Below are 15,569 nucleotides of genomic sequence, written 5' to 3' on the forward strand. Positions count from 1 at the left end.
AATTGTTAATACTAAGTACCTCCTATTTTCTTTGGGGTTTTACATTTATTCCACAAATGTCTACTGAAACACTATGAAGTTCAAACTCCTCCAAGAGCGATTAAGGACACATAAATGAGCAAGATGTGGACCTGACTTTCAGTGCAATAAAATATATAAAAAACGAATTCTTAAACAAAGCAGACCATGTAAAGTATCACAGGAAAATATGAGTAAGTGCTTCCTAAGTTCCAAGGAGGAAATATTCTCATCTGGAAGCAGAGATCACTTCATGGGAAAAGTGACATTAGGGCTTTAAAGGATGGGTAAGATTTTTGAAAGGTGGAATAAAGGTGCAAATCAAGAGGAATTTCAGGCACAAGAAAATATCCTGGAAATCATGGTATATAGCAAGTCCACAGGGACAGAGAGAATATGTAAAGGAGAAGAGGGAATTCAGATTTGCACTAGCATGTAAAGGTCCTCTGATACCATGCCAATGTCCTAGTATAATTTAGCTGTGGTGTGGGCCTTATTTGTGGATATATGCCATTCCTAAAACATGGGTAAAGCAGCTCAGCTCCTCAGGGGAGGGGCAGCAGGAAAATAAGGATCAGATTTGGGTCTCAAACTTTTTAGTTAACAATCCGCAGTCCCTGTCTCTTTCAGCCCACCTATATTTAGATCTATAAAACCACATAACTGGGCCTACAAAGAAATCCAGTATTGCCTTGGTAAATAAAGCATCTGTCTGTATCTCTGGATAAAAAGAACATCTTCTGGCATTTTTGTTTAAAAAAAAAGACAGGAGATTCTGCACCTTACTGCACAGATGCCTCTAGTAGGGTGAGCAGACAGAACAATCATTGATCATGGCAAGATGCATTCTGAAGATATAATAATGTCCACTTCCCTACAGATATCCCGAACATACAGCACATGATGGTTTTTCTAACTGTTCATTAGAGAACTAACTAACCTTTTAAGTACACTGGCTGTTTCAGTTACTTTAAGCTTTTATGGAGCTTTTATATAAATATTTCTAAGGTGAGGTAAAATGAGTCTGGCTTACCAAAGTTTTTTTTAAAATATGTTTAAGTCTTAAGAATTTTAAAGTTCCTTGTGAGTGGTGACTCTGGGGTTCTTCAGAGTATAGATTTGTGCAACACACACAGTATGCATCCAATAAACATCTATGGCTTGGTGGGGTTTTGTATTATAATTCAAGAGTAATGTTGATTAATATCTGTAAATACATTATCCCTGAACCTTTGTAAGTGAAGGATTTTTAACCTGCAGTCCATGGATAGGTTTAGAATGTCCATGACTCCATGAAATCTTATTCAAGTTGTGTGCACATCTGTCTTTCCCGAGGAGACAATCTGTGGGGTTTTTGTTTGTTTTCCTTTCAGATTCTCAGCCAGTCTATAATTTTAAAAGGCTAAGAATTACTGTCCTAGGTTATGGCACAGTAAAACATTAAGGAACTTTGCAGCTCTAAAATCGGAAGTTCTTTCCATCTTTAAGGAAACCATAATAAAGAAAAAAGTAAATTTAAGATTTTCCCCACTATATTGTCAACTTAAACTATTTTGTGCCAAGCTGAAAATAGGTGGTCACCCTGTCAAGAAATATATGTACAGATCTTTTTTTCTTGTACAATACTTTCCCTAAAGAGATGTTCATATAATTTCAAATTACATAATTTAATAAACACTAGCCCTCAGTTTTCTTATTAGTAAAATGAAGGAAAGTAAACTAGAACAGCAAACTGGAATCAGCAAGTTCTGACAGACACTTCTACAGCTAATTCCAAAAAATGTTAATACAGTATGTTTGGGAAATATGGGGCTAACCAAAATTTTAAATGCTTTTTTTTTTTTTGAGGGGTGTGGGGGCAGGATTCCTCAGTACTTCCAGTATGCCAATATGCATCATAAATTTTCAAAGGAGAATGGTATATCCAACTTTTCCCAAATAAATTTGGTCACAAAACCTCTTTTCTCTAGAGCAGTGCTGTCTAAAAGAAATACATTGTGAGCCACATATGAAAAAAAATATGGGGGGTCATTTAATGTTTTTTCTACTGCACTGATTATTTTCTGAATGTGTTTTATTTTTCTCATATGAAATGTAAAATTTTTCTAGTAGCCACATTAAAAAATAAGAATCAGGTGAAATTAATTTTAACATATTTTATTTAACCCAATATATGAAAAATATTAACATTTCAACACATAATCAAGATCTTTAGATAACTGTTAATGAGATATGTTACATTCTTTTTTTCATACACTTTGAAAACCAGTATATATTTACATTTACAGCACATCTCGGTCCAGATTAGCTAGATTTCAAGGGCTCAATAGCTACATATGACTAGTGGCAACCGTATTGGACAGCACAGCTCTACAGCATCTTGTGGACCAATGTACTAAGTAAGAAAAACTCTTTGGGAAACAGTATACTTAGTAATCTCTGATGTTTCTTTTTTATTCTTCATCACCATGCATTCACACAAACCCACAAAAAAAAGGCAGTTTCACTTAGGAATGTCCTTGATGAAGCAAGAGAAATCATTCATTTTATTACATCTCAATCCTTGACTACGACTTTAATATTCTGTGTGATAAAACGGTAAACACACCAAAAGCACTTCAATTGCTTATAGAAGGATGGTTGTCTTGAGAAAAAACACTTGTGCGATAGTTTAAGTTGTGAGCCGATGCTGTCTTTTTCAGGGAACACCATTTTTATTTGAAAGCGAAGTCAACAAATTATAATTATTCAGACTTGGGTATTTTGCAGATATTTTCTCAAAAATGAACCAAGCAAGCCTGTCACATCAAGGAAAACAGCCGACAACAGTTGTGCCAATGATGAAATTTGACTTTTCAAGTGAAAATTATAATTTTGGAAAACTTGCATCCACTACCTTGAGCTTGATAGTTTCCTAGCAGACTTTCTGAATAATTTGGTGTTGATATTAGTAAATATGATATTTTGATATTATATAATGCCAAGTGTTAACATTAGAAGATGTACATAATTCAGTGAAACAATATTTTCCAAATGATCAAAGCATTATGTTACAAAAAAATGCATAGGTAGAAGATCCATTCAAAGTGCACACTAGACCAAGTTTTTTTTTTTTTTTTTTTTCTTTTTGCGGTACGCGGGCTCGGGCCTCTCCCACTGCGGAGCACAGGCTCCGGACGCGCAGGCTCAGCGGCCATGGCTCACGGGCTTAACCGCTCCGCGGCATGTGGGATCTTCCCGGACCAGGGCACGAACCCGCGTCCCCTGCATCGGCAGGCGGACGCTCAACCACTGCGCCACCGGGGAAGCCCTAGACCAAGTTTAAAGGAATTTAAAGGATTTTTTTTTTTAAGGAATTCCTTTAAAGGAATTTTAAAGGATTTTAAAGGAAGGGAGTACAAAACGTTGATATGATTTCAGATTCATTATAACTAACCTTTAAGACAATACAACTTGTCAAGTTTTGGTATAATATCAGAGGAAAGTATCCATAATTATCAGAAAGGCTATTAATACACTCCTCCCTTTTCCAATGACATCTTTGTGTGAGGCCAGGTGTTCTTCATATACTTCAACCACAAGACAGGAGACTGACCGTAGAAGCACATATAACAATCCAGGTGACTTCTTTTAAGCCCAACATTAAAAAGTTTTGCAAAAATGTAAAAGCAGTGCCATTCTTCTCACTAAATGTTGAGGTTTTTTTGGCAAACACAGGCTTTTAAAAATATTATAGTGAATAGATAATAGTTTATCATTGTTTCTTAAATACATACTTTTATTTTTTCTCAGTTTTAACTTCTATTATAATAAATGTTGATAGATAACAACGCACTGAACGAAAGCTCTTAGGGGGTCTCCAATAATTTTTAAGAATTCAAGTCATGGGCTTCCCTGGTGGCGCAGTGGTTAAGAAACCGCCTGACAATGCAGGGGACATGGGTTCAAGCCCTGGTCCAGGAAGATCCCACATGCCGTGGAGCAACTAAGCCCGTGCACCACAACTACTGAGCCTGTGCTCTAGAGCCCGCAAGCCACAACTACTGAAGCCCGCATGCCTAGAGTCCATGCTCTGCAACAAGAGAAGCCACTGCAGTGGAAAGCCCGCGCACCGCAATGAAGAGTAGCCCCTGCTCTCTGCAACTAGAGAAAGCCCGCGTGCAGCAACGAAGACCCAACGCAGCCAAAAACAAATAAATTAAATAAATAAATTTTTAAAAAAAAATGAATTCAAGTCCTAAGACCAAAACGTTTGAGAACTAGCTGTACTGGAGTATTTCTAATTTGCACATGTAATAATGCTAATTCCTACAAACCTAGCTCAAACATTATGGTAACATGTATCTATGACAGAGTGTATGTCTTGATAAATAATTCAAGACTCCTGTGTGTGATACCTGAGGGTTTTTTTTTGGTTTTTGTTTGTTTCAGCTTTCCTCTGGCTCTCAGTTTTTCTCTGGCTATATTTTAATCTCTTCAGAATGAATGTTTGCCTATCGTTTCTAAGAAGCAGCCACAGGCTTGTGTGAAAAAAAGTGTTAAAAGCAAAAAGTTTCTGCATCTAAAAACTCATAATTTCCTAAAACATTTGCTGAATGTCTCACAACTTATTAAGTGAAGTCATCTATGAATGCAAATGCTGATTAGCAATTTGGCAATAGCCCAACATTCACAGAATTCACATAGCTTTTCTTTAAACCAGTAGTTCACACATGATTAATTAGAACATCTCATTTATGTAGTGTGCACTTTAGCTCATTACTCTAAGTAAAATTCGTTAAGTATTTACATTTAGATAATTAAAATCCGGGTACACCCTTAAGAAAGATGCATACACTTTAGGCAAAGTGATTTTTTTCCTTTATACCACTGAAAGTAAATTACAGCCTCATTTACAGCATCATGTGTACCAGTTTCAGAGCAGAGCATAGTACTGCCTCATCTCCAGATCCTTAAAAGATATACATTTTTTAAACATATAAGTGCAGTAAGAATGATCAAATGATTGCAGAGTTGTTTTGAAGGGCCACCCAACCACACACTAGCATCAATGCTGTTTAAAATGTAAGATGCTCACTTCAAACATTTATCATATCCTCTGTCATACCTACAAGACTATATTATTAAAATAGACATTGGAAAAAATTTTCATTGCCTTATTATTTTTCCAAGTAAAATTGTCAGTTAAGAATTTTCTGGTCAATGTCCACAATACAAATGTAGAAACAACTTGGTCAATTGGGAGATTTAGGAAAGAAGAGTTTTGATTCCTTGAATTTTCTGAATAACGAGTAATGGCAAAAACCTCTTTTTCTCTTAATCCAGCTGTTGAAAATTATCTAGGATGCATTGTTTTACATCCTAGATAATTTCTGTTTACAATGTAACAAAAATGTATGTTTTGTTTAAAACATACATTGTAATAACATAAAGTCAACATAAAGTGTGGAATGCTTCATCTGATAAAAAATATTTTCAACCAATTCTTATTATGAGCCTTTCTCTCCTTGCCATTTGTTCCTTTCTCCTTAAAAACACAAACCAAGTAATATAATGGAGGATTTGAAATATATGGATTTTTTTATAATGTTGTTAATGATATTTGTTAGCTAGTAAAACTATATCCTCGATATCTACATGTATTTGGATTTACACTCAAAATTAGTTTTCAGGGTTTTGTTTGTTTTGTGGTGATGCTTTTTTCGGTGGTGAATTCAAGATTCAACCCCTTTCTTGCCTGTAAGTTCACATCACTGAACATAAAAATGTAAAATCAGATGGTGAGCAAGCACTTATTTTTGAGGAAGTTTTAAAATGGTTCATGATCAAATCTAAAAACTGAACTGGCCTTTTGTAACCATCTAGAGAAGCTGATTGCAGACAACAGATCATAACACTCTCTATGCTAAAAATCCACTCTTCAAAGAAAGAATAAATCTCTATTAAAAGCTGATGATTCTCTAATTTGCAAGCATCCATTTTCTAGATGTCTTTATAACCTTGCAAGTAACTCTAGTCCAGTATTACAGATTTTGTATTTATGTAATGCTTATTAAATCAACAAATTATTCTTGTTTTAGGATAAGAGTCAAATTGAAAGATACTTTCTAAGCCAACTAGAATGAGACCAATATGCCTAAGAAACAGCTGCAAAGATGAAATATCTATCTTTTTTTTAATCGGAGTATAGTTGGTTTACAATGTTGTATTAGTTTCTGCTGTACAGTAAAGTGAATCAGTTATACATATACATATAACCACTCTTTTTTAGATCCTATCGTACCTCAACAAGTCTCAATGTAATCACGTGGTTTATGGACCTATCTCATGAGGGTTTTGTAAGGATTATATTATATAATACATGTTAAGTTCTTTGAAGAGTCTGGAACACAATTAACACTTAATAAATGGGAGTTATTGTTGAAAATAGAAATGACAATTTTATGAAATTCATATTGTGTGTGTCATTCTGCAAGTAAGTCCCTACTCTGATTACCTAATATAGTTGTGTCTTCCCATTGCCAGAATAAATACAAACACTGCTTCCAAAGAAATTGAAAAAAAAAAGAAAAGTATTCAAATATAAAACAATTCATTTCATTAATCAAGTTTGTGGTCAAAGATACATTTGGTACAAAGAGCCAATAGACTAGAAACTTGGAGGAAAAAAGGGAACACTCAAACACTCCTTCCAGCCAAGGAAAAGACGCAGCGTGAAAGCTGACAAGAAGTAAAACCCTTCTCTTGGAGCAATGAATGACAAAGTCTTGTTTGGGAAAAATAAATATAAAGTTTACATCAGGTAGTACCCTTTTACCTTTCCTGATTTTTTTTTTTTTTTTTTTTTTTTGCTATTAAGAAAATAGCAAAATGGGATTAGGAGTTTGTGGGTTACACAATGTCTAATGTAATAACATCAGCATTTTAAAACCTGATTAAAAAATATTCTTTACAAGCAAAGGAGATCTTGACAGCAAATATAAACACACAATGTTGAGAGCCTCAAAAAGCACAAGGCCATGATGCCTTTAAGTGGTTTAGGTTGCACACTCATTCTCCATTCCCCCTGCAATCCCCTGTAATCTGAAAGTCCTCTATTAGCTAAACAGTACCTAACTGGTCTTGAGCACACTGAGTGTACACGCGTGGCTCCAGTGCTTTACCTGATTTGAGGTGAATTCAAAAGACATCTGCGAACTCAGAAAGCAGGTTCCCAGATGGTTGGGGGAGGGTTGGGACCCTTACAACACTTTTGCCTTCAGCAAAAATGTATTTCAATATAATTATAGGAGATAGCTTTCAATATGTCATCTCTGTTATAGCAGCTGTAAATTATGAAGTGAATTGCTTGTGTACAAGCACTTCTTCTGGAACAAGCAAAGTGGGAGAGCTGCATAAGGCATGATATATATCTTTTCTTTTTTAACTGAGAACAAATCTCTAAGTCAAATTTCATTTGCAAAAACCAATGTATCCATTTCCCTTTGGTAGAGAGGCAGAGGAAACAAGACCCTCAATTCTTTAAAACAGGCTTCCCAGGACCCTTGGCTCAAGTTCATTAGGAATTCACCTATTCTAATAGTCGGGCCTTTAATCATAAGAGCATATTTGAAAGATACAGTAAAAACATTTTTCAAAACTTGTAGCTAGTCCCATCCCATAGTTCAGGATGCCATATAAGCCTCCATTGTCTGGCTGCCTTTGGGTCTTATATGGGGATCCCATGTGTACAAAATAAAAAAAATTTGTTTTCCTCCTTTTAAAACAAAAAACTTGTAGCTAATCAACAAGAAGACAAGCAACCAGGTCTTCCTCCCAGCTAAAGAGGAAGGCAGTGCAACCAAGACAAAAGCATTACAACACAGTTGCTGCAAGCTTTGAAAAATTATCATATTCCTCTTGGTCGTCAGGATCAACAAAAGTAAGTTTTGGTTTTCCTTTTAGGTGATAGTAATATTCAAGAATCTTACTTTAATATATATTCTATGCCTAATATTTCAAAAGCATTTATAAGTGAATCTAGATGGTTCTCATTAAGAAGCATTACATCTGAGCCTATGTAATGTAAACACATGATCAAAGGACATTTTCTGGAGAAAAAAAGAAGGACAGGATTTTAAAAAACAGTACCATTCCTAAAACATACACAGAAAGCTGAGCCTTGCAGCTTGGATTTAATTTTGCTCTAACTGTAGCTCTAGTCTGCTTAGCTTTGTAAATGTGGCTGCGTTTATAAGGTACTTTAATTTACTGCAGTGGCGGTGTTTGTTAATTTTATGGCAATCTAAATCTAAACAGGCTTCAGATACATTTTCATTACAGCTTCATTGCAAAACACAGTGGAGTGAACAGCTCTAAAATTCCAATATTGTTTATTTCTTTTAGTAAAAGACTCAACACAATTTTCTGACAAAGCCTCTGCCTTAACATATATGTTCTTCCTATTTACAAATAAGCATTCTGTCACTCAAAGTACCCATATTCATGTACTTTTAGGAGGAAAAATATAATGTCTGTAAAGTGATTAAAATAGTTGTTTATTTTTCTATCTCTACTCTGATCCTATCCCCAATGCAATCCAACATGGGCAAATAAGAGAAAAATCAGAACGTATCTGAATTATTCGCAAACTGTAATCGTTAAAAACAAGGTAAGAGACCCAAAAGGGAGTCACTTTTGCTATGCCCCAAGTTTCAGCGTCTCCTAGGAATGTAATCTTAAACCAGTCAATCTGGAACTACTGGGCCAGCACCCATGAGGTCATCTGCCTGACAGACTCTGCCAGGACCTAAGGGAAGGCGACCTTGCCACAACGGACCCTCTTTTTGCTAGTATCACTTCCTCGTCCCACTCTTGTCTGCCTGTAAGAGTCTTTCACTTCGTACAGCTCCTGGGAGCTCCTTTCTATGAGCTAGATGAGATGCTGTTCAATTCATGAATCGCTGAATGAAGCTAAAAAGATCTTTAAAATTTGGTTGTATTTTATTCTTTAACATACATAAGTAGCAGCATAATTCAATGGAAAAAGAAGGCATATTGTCAGAAACTGATTTCAAAACCTGATTCTGACACTAACTAGATGTGTGACACTGGACAAATTACTTCACCTAAGTCTCATTTTCTCATCTGTAAAATGTAATAATGCCACCATCTAGTTTAGAAATGCCACCCCTTCATCTCAGTTCTTCGTAGCCCTTCTAGTAACTCCAAAGTATATCCCTGAAAGTTCTATTTCAGATAAAGCCCTGTATCCCAAAAATATGAAAAGAAAAGACCATCTTATGTCAACTCACTGATCTGAACAAACTTAGGAACTACAGACAGAAGAGCAATAAAAGCCAGCTTCAAAGACAGCTCAAGAGAACTAAATGCTGCTATGTTCTTTCTAAAACAATTCAGAACCTACAGGAGAAAAATTGTAAACTAAATTTCTGTTGAATCAGCCAACTAGTCATGATACTTTATTTGTCCGTAATACTGCAAAGATTTCATGTTATCTATATTTTTCCTTCTGAAAGTGTTAAAAATGAGAAAGGAAATATACATTCAGTGGTTTTTTATTAGGCTACTGAACATATCTAAAAATAAGACTCATTACATTTTAAATCTTTGATATTTAAAACAAAAATACATACTGTAGATTAGTCTATGAAGAACTTGTGTGCACATGTGTATTTTTAAAGCAAACAAAACAAAACAAAAACCTTGGTGAAAATGACTGACGCCAGATTCACCCAACTTCCAACAGGGCTAAAGGGAGAAAATAAGGAGGCTGGTGTGAAGAAACATGGCAGAAGATAGTAAGGAATCACCTTAATTTCTCAGCTAAAAAGATGAGCCATTTGACCCCTAATACTATAGATCTTTCCATGCAAGGTGACTCATAGTATTTATTTAGTAAGTACGTACAGATGTATTTAACATAAAGTTATGCAATTAGGGTTATACTACAAATTAGAGTTGTTTTCTACTGTTTATGCTCAGGGCAACCTTTTCAACCATGACTTATTTTGTTTACTCTCAATTATTCATATGTCAAATCAGAAAGCCCAATTTTTTTCATATATATACACAAGACCACTTTTCCAAAATTCTTATTTGCATATCTTCTACCAAAAATTATTCCTATGAATGAGACTAGAGATACAGTATGAGATCCCAGAAAGCCTACTCAGAAAAAAGATAACGTCTTATAATATTAATTTATATTGTATTTTAACATAAAGCTACATAAATCTTTCTACCATTCCTCAAAACACACTCACCTCTGGGACAGAATCCAGCATTTTTTTAATAATACCATATCCAGAATATTAGAGAAGGCAATGAAAATAATAACATATACAACTGAAACTTTACAGGGAACTTAGAAGAAAAATCAGTATCAAAACTGACCAGGGCATCACACTAAGGTGTTTGGACTTTAATAAATGCCTGACTACATAGTGAAGTATTTATGGGTGAAATGACATGACGCCTAGGACTTATTTTAAAATACTCTACCCACCCCCCCCAAAAAAAGAGTGGGGGCAAGGGGAGATAGACAAAATAAGATTGACAGAATGTTGATAACTATTTACCTGGATGATGAGTATCTAGGCAGTTCCTTATTTTAGGTTGAACTCTATAAAAATGCTAATACACAACTGTTTATGACATAAAAACTTGTTAATTTCATACCATTCAGCTTAATATTCTCTTTATTTTGGGCACATTTAAACATTTCCATAATAATTTTTTTAAATTACCTTTCAGTGAGAATTCCTCAAACTAAGCAGGTTTTTAAACGAACAACTAAAATATGTTTAAAATGAACCACCAACATTTTACCTTGTCTCACTGAATCTAAGACTTACTTATTTTTCCCCACATTTTAACATCTCTGAAGTTTGGAAGCATTTTACTATCAATGGCATGTTATACTTCAATTGGGCAGTTAATTTTTTCTTGGTGGTGGTACATAACACCATGATACGGCTTAAAATCAAAGATATCTTAGATTCAAAGAAGTATAGTTAATATAATTGCTGAGAATAGCATTTTTAATCCATACTTTCTAATCAGGAATTTAGCACACAATGCCTAGTGTTCCCTGCCCCAGGAAACCTGTAATTATCTTGGGAGGTCTCCTCAAAGAGAAAGGCCAGAACCTGCTTACTTTGTGAAGTTAGCTCCTTCCCTTTAGCCTGGCATAATCCTGAAGAATTAATTCCTAGGAGGATTCTGTAGCTCACCGCATAGCAGGCAGAGCTCACTATGCAATGCTTCCCTTTAAAAGTTGTTATAATAGCTATGAATGAGGCCAGTGCATAATTGTTAATGATATAGAGCTTTGACGAGCACCAAGCAGTGAGGTTAGAGGGGAAGGATGGCTGCAGGTGTGGTAGTAAGGGCATGTAAATGTGAGGAATGAGTAAAACAAATTGATGGGATAAAACAGAGCTTCACCTCTAAAATTGCAAAGGGACTTCATTTCATGAATCCAACAATTCACTTGGATTTTTGCATTGACCTTATTTATTCTGCTCTTTCTGTTAACACCTACCCCTCACAGCCCTCAGAATTAGTTAGCGCAGTCTGTCAGAAGAGCAATAGAGGGTTTGTGTAGGACTATGAGAGTGGCGGCTGCTGACCTGTTCATATTTCTCCAGTTCTGTGTGATAGATTTGTCTGATCTGGGTCAATTTGGCTCTGTAATCTGAGTGTTCAATAGAGTTATCTGAAGAACCTCCAGAGGCTGCCGCGGCTGCAGCTGCTGCCGCCGATCCCCCACCTTTCTCAGGACCTGAAACCCCTTCTGCCAAAAGCATATTGTCCAGTCTCATTAGCTGGGGATCGGGAGGGTCCTCCTCCTGGGCTCCTCTGATGCTGAGACCTTCAAGGAAGAGAGAGAGAGACAGAGAGAGAAGAAGCGAGAAACAGGACAAACAGTGTGAGTATTTTATTTATTTGAGTAAATGATCAAACAACATCAGTGCACTACAATTCATTCTGAGAATTTCATTGCTCACATTTTATCAATAAGCATAAGTAAGTATGAAAATTCTTACTTCTGTGAAATTTCTAGTATGACCCTCTCTCAATATATCCCATATTGGATCCTTGGAAAAAAGTAACCCTGGATTCTCAGAATATTCTAACAGCCAATCTTCCCAGTTTTAGATGATTTAAGCAATAATGGAAAGGGGTAAAAAATTCAAGATTTTGAGAAAGAAAAAAAATAATTCCAAGGATATAAAACAAACTCATCAAAAGGTAGTTATTTTGTTTCTCCATACAGTTGGAAAAACAGAATTTAAAATCCCATAATTAATTCACAAGCTATGTCCAAAAATTAGAATATAAACAGGATTAGATGGGCTTTTCCATCATGTAATTTCAGGGAGAGAAGAGAAATACATACATTATAAGGGTAATTAGCTATGCTTTAAAAATATACATTATTAAATGAATTTGTTAAGCAACTGCCAGCAAACCATAAAACCAGGACACTACATACAGTATTGAAAATACACCATCAACATGGCAATACAGTGCTGGACACAGTAGTCTCAATCTAATTTTGCTTTTAAATCAAGAACTTCCTAAGTGATGCCCAGTCAGCAACCTCATCTGAGTACTATAGATCACAGTTGACAATTCATAGGTTTAATCAGGTCACAGGCTTTCTGCCAAGATGTTTTCAACAACACAGAAGACAAAGTTTTAAAGTAATTATCATGGTATAAAAAGCGGTGGAGTCATGACAGCTCAAAATCAGCATTTTCATTAATGTGTAACATAATCTAAAATATCCCAGCCCAATTAACCTCTGTAAATCTGTTTAAAAGCAGGTTCCCCATACTAGTTACAAGGCATCTTGGGGAAGGGGGGGGGGAGGAAGTTGGCATTTTGCAGGTCTGCATTTGGTGTCTGCCTTTTGCGTCTGTGCCTGTTGTTGTTTATCCACAGTGGTGCACACTCTGTGTCTAGTGTAACTTAACATGACAGTAACATCTATAAGCTGCCAAGTACTCAACTGAGCACCAGCTCTGCGATTTTATATGCTAACCTAAAACAACCATCAATTCTTTTTAAGAACAGATTTCATTCCTAGATGCCCTGAATTATACCCACAGCATGACAGAGCTCTTGGTTGCCTTAACTCAAATGAACAACTTTAATATCCTCCCTCAAAACACTTTAAAGCTGTCACTTTCATTTAAAAATATACTTCAGAATAATTTCAACTGGGTAATAAAACTAACTCACAATAATTTAAAATTATATCTGTTGCTTATTCAGAGGTAAATAAATAAAGTTTGAAAACCACAACATACTAAGACAATAAATTAATTTAGGGTACCAAAAAGTTAGATAACTCTCTTAAATCAGATAAAATTGGTATCAACACATTGCTGGTAATTAGAGATAGACAAACGTGTATTTGCTATTTCTTCTAGATCTAGAAGAAACTGCCAAATATTGGCTACATTAGTATTTTTAATTTAGCATCTTTGATTTTCTTCCCTTCACTTTGTTAGATGTTAAAATCTCATGGCCTAGAATCTCATGGCCTAGAATGCTTGTAGTTCCACATACCAAGTTTTCTGTGCATTTGGAATGAAGTAAGGACTCACTGAGCAACATCTTATCTTGTACTTTGGACTCTGTTTCATTTTTATATTATTTGTTTGGGAATTCCTTAAGTTTCTCCTTTTTAGACTAAATTTTTGCTCACATTTTTGTATTTGTTGTTTCTTTTTTGTATTTACAGATATTGATGTTTCTCCTGGAAATTTATTTTTTTAATCTACCTTCAAGGTTCTTCCGGGTTTCTAGTTTTCCCCTTGTACTTATACATATTGATGTTTTCCTTATGGACATTGGTGAGGTTCTGTAATAGTAAACCAACATACATAGTCAAAGTTATTACACTCCCCTGAACAGTGTGGCAAACAAGAAAAGATGCTCAATGACTAATACACAAGGAAATAGACTATAAGGAAGATAGAAGAAGGAAATTAGTCAGGAAGAAATGCAAAGGACACAAAGTAATCACCCATCTATAGCTCTTTTATACGTACCTAATATGTATATAACACCACCATACCAGTAGGAAGCAGCCCTTAAACTCAATAGTAGCGGACACATATAAAAATAATTATAAGTATGTATTTTCAGCTGGTATAACATTCTCCCCTTGTGATGAATAATAACTCTTACTTCTAAAATCATTAGTAAAAATAAATAAATAAAATCGTAAGTAAATCAACACAAATTTCATATTCCTTTGGATGAAAAGTACTAGAGCACTTCACAGTTAGGCAACGTTGAGAAGGTATTTATCAACACTGAAGTCATTTTCATAACTATAGTTGGAAAAGTGACTGGATTTCTTTCTCTATTAAACAGTCATGATTATGAATAACACCCAGTTTCCAAGATTATTTTTAATTTGAATATTTCTATTTATTTTTTTACTTTATATTCAAATTACTATTTTATCCCTCATCCTACCTACCTCACTGTTCCCTAGCTTACTAACCTGCCAAAGTCACACCTTCTGTTATGATGGCTGCCAGTCATAACACCCACTCCTGTAGGCACCTATAAACATCTTCGTGAACCTAAATTTACAAGAGCCAGAATGAATCAAACTGTGTGGTTATCAAAAGATCTTGATATCTTCAAACTGAAACTTGGGAAAACAACCATTTAAAAATTGAACATTGTTGTTTTTAATCCAAAACATACACTGGGACATTTTCAGAGGTTTTACATCTAGGTTCCTTGGTTATCACAGCATTACAAAGTTAAAAAACAACAACCCTATTTGGAATCTACTTATAACTACAACATTCATTTCAGTATCCCTAAGATTTAGACAAATCATATAAACAAAGTAAAACATTGTTTAACAATGAACTTGGCTTTGTTATAGGCCCACAGTTTTTGCATATCTTTCAGCAAATCCTAATTAGCTGTCTTTCAACATGCTGTGCACCTGCCCCACATATAATGGGAGAGAGCATCTGCATAGACGACTGCATTCAGAGGGCAATAAATAAATTACGGGTCAAAATTATTACAAAGCGTTCTCCGAACAAACGCATACCCTTCACAATACTAAGCTGCAGATGTGAAAAGTACCTAAAAGCCCACTCAAATGGTATGATTATGGGGCTGTTTGAGTTTAATAATCTGACTGTAATTCAGGCATTTTCAACAGCTCATTAAGGGTTCATTAATATATAGGCAAGCTTTTGAATTATAAATAAGCAGATTAGAAACCTGCAGTGGCTAGATTGTACAGTAGTAGCCTCTCTAACAGAACAACACTGTAACACAATGAAGGCTTGACCTGAGAGAATGAGGTGCAAACACAGGGCACTAACTAAGCTTCGTGGCTCCATCATTTCAAGGACCAAGCCCACTGGACCATGACTAACCTCTGTTCATCCAGGACTGAAGAATAACTTCAGACCACGGCAACTTCAAATGTGTTCTACACACGGTTGTGAATTAGGCATAACTAAGACCTAGCTCTACAATATTTCCAAAAAGAAGAC

General features: G+C 35.3%; 1 protein-coding gene across 3 annotated transcripts in view; it reads right to left on the minus strand.

Annotated features, from left to right (window-relative positions):
- Window positions 1–15,569, minus strand: part of PBX3 (PBX homeobox 3) — a 231,847-nt gene that overhangs the window by 51,085 nt on the left and 165,193 nt on the right. For all 3 annotated transcript variants that reach the window (XM_060154356.1, XM_060154355.1, XM_060154357.1), the window contains exon 3: window positions 11,652–11,893. In XM_060154356.1, coding sequence (XP_060010339.1) covers window positions 11,652–11,893 — 242 coding nt within the window. The remainder of the gene's footprint in view (window positions 1–11,651; window positions 11,894–15,569) is intronic.

The sequence above is a fragment of the Lagenorhynchus albirostris genome, chromosome 7 (assembly GCF_949774975.1).
Source record: "Lagenorhynchus albirostris chromosome 7, mLagAlb1.1, whole genome shotgun sequence".
Classification (NCBI taxonomy): domain Eukaryota; kingdom Metazoa; phylum Chordata; class Mammalia; order Artiodactyla; family Delphinidae; genus Lagenorhynchus; species Lagenorhynchus albirostris.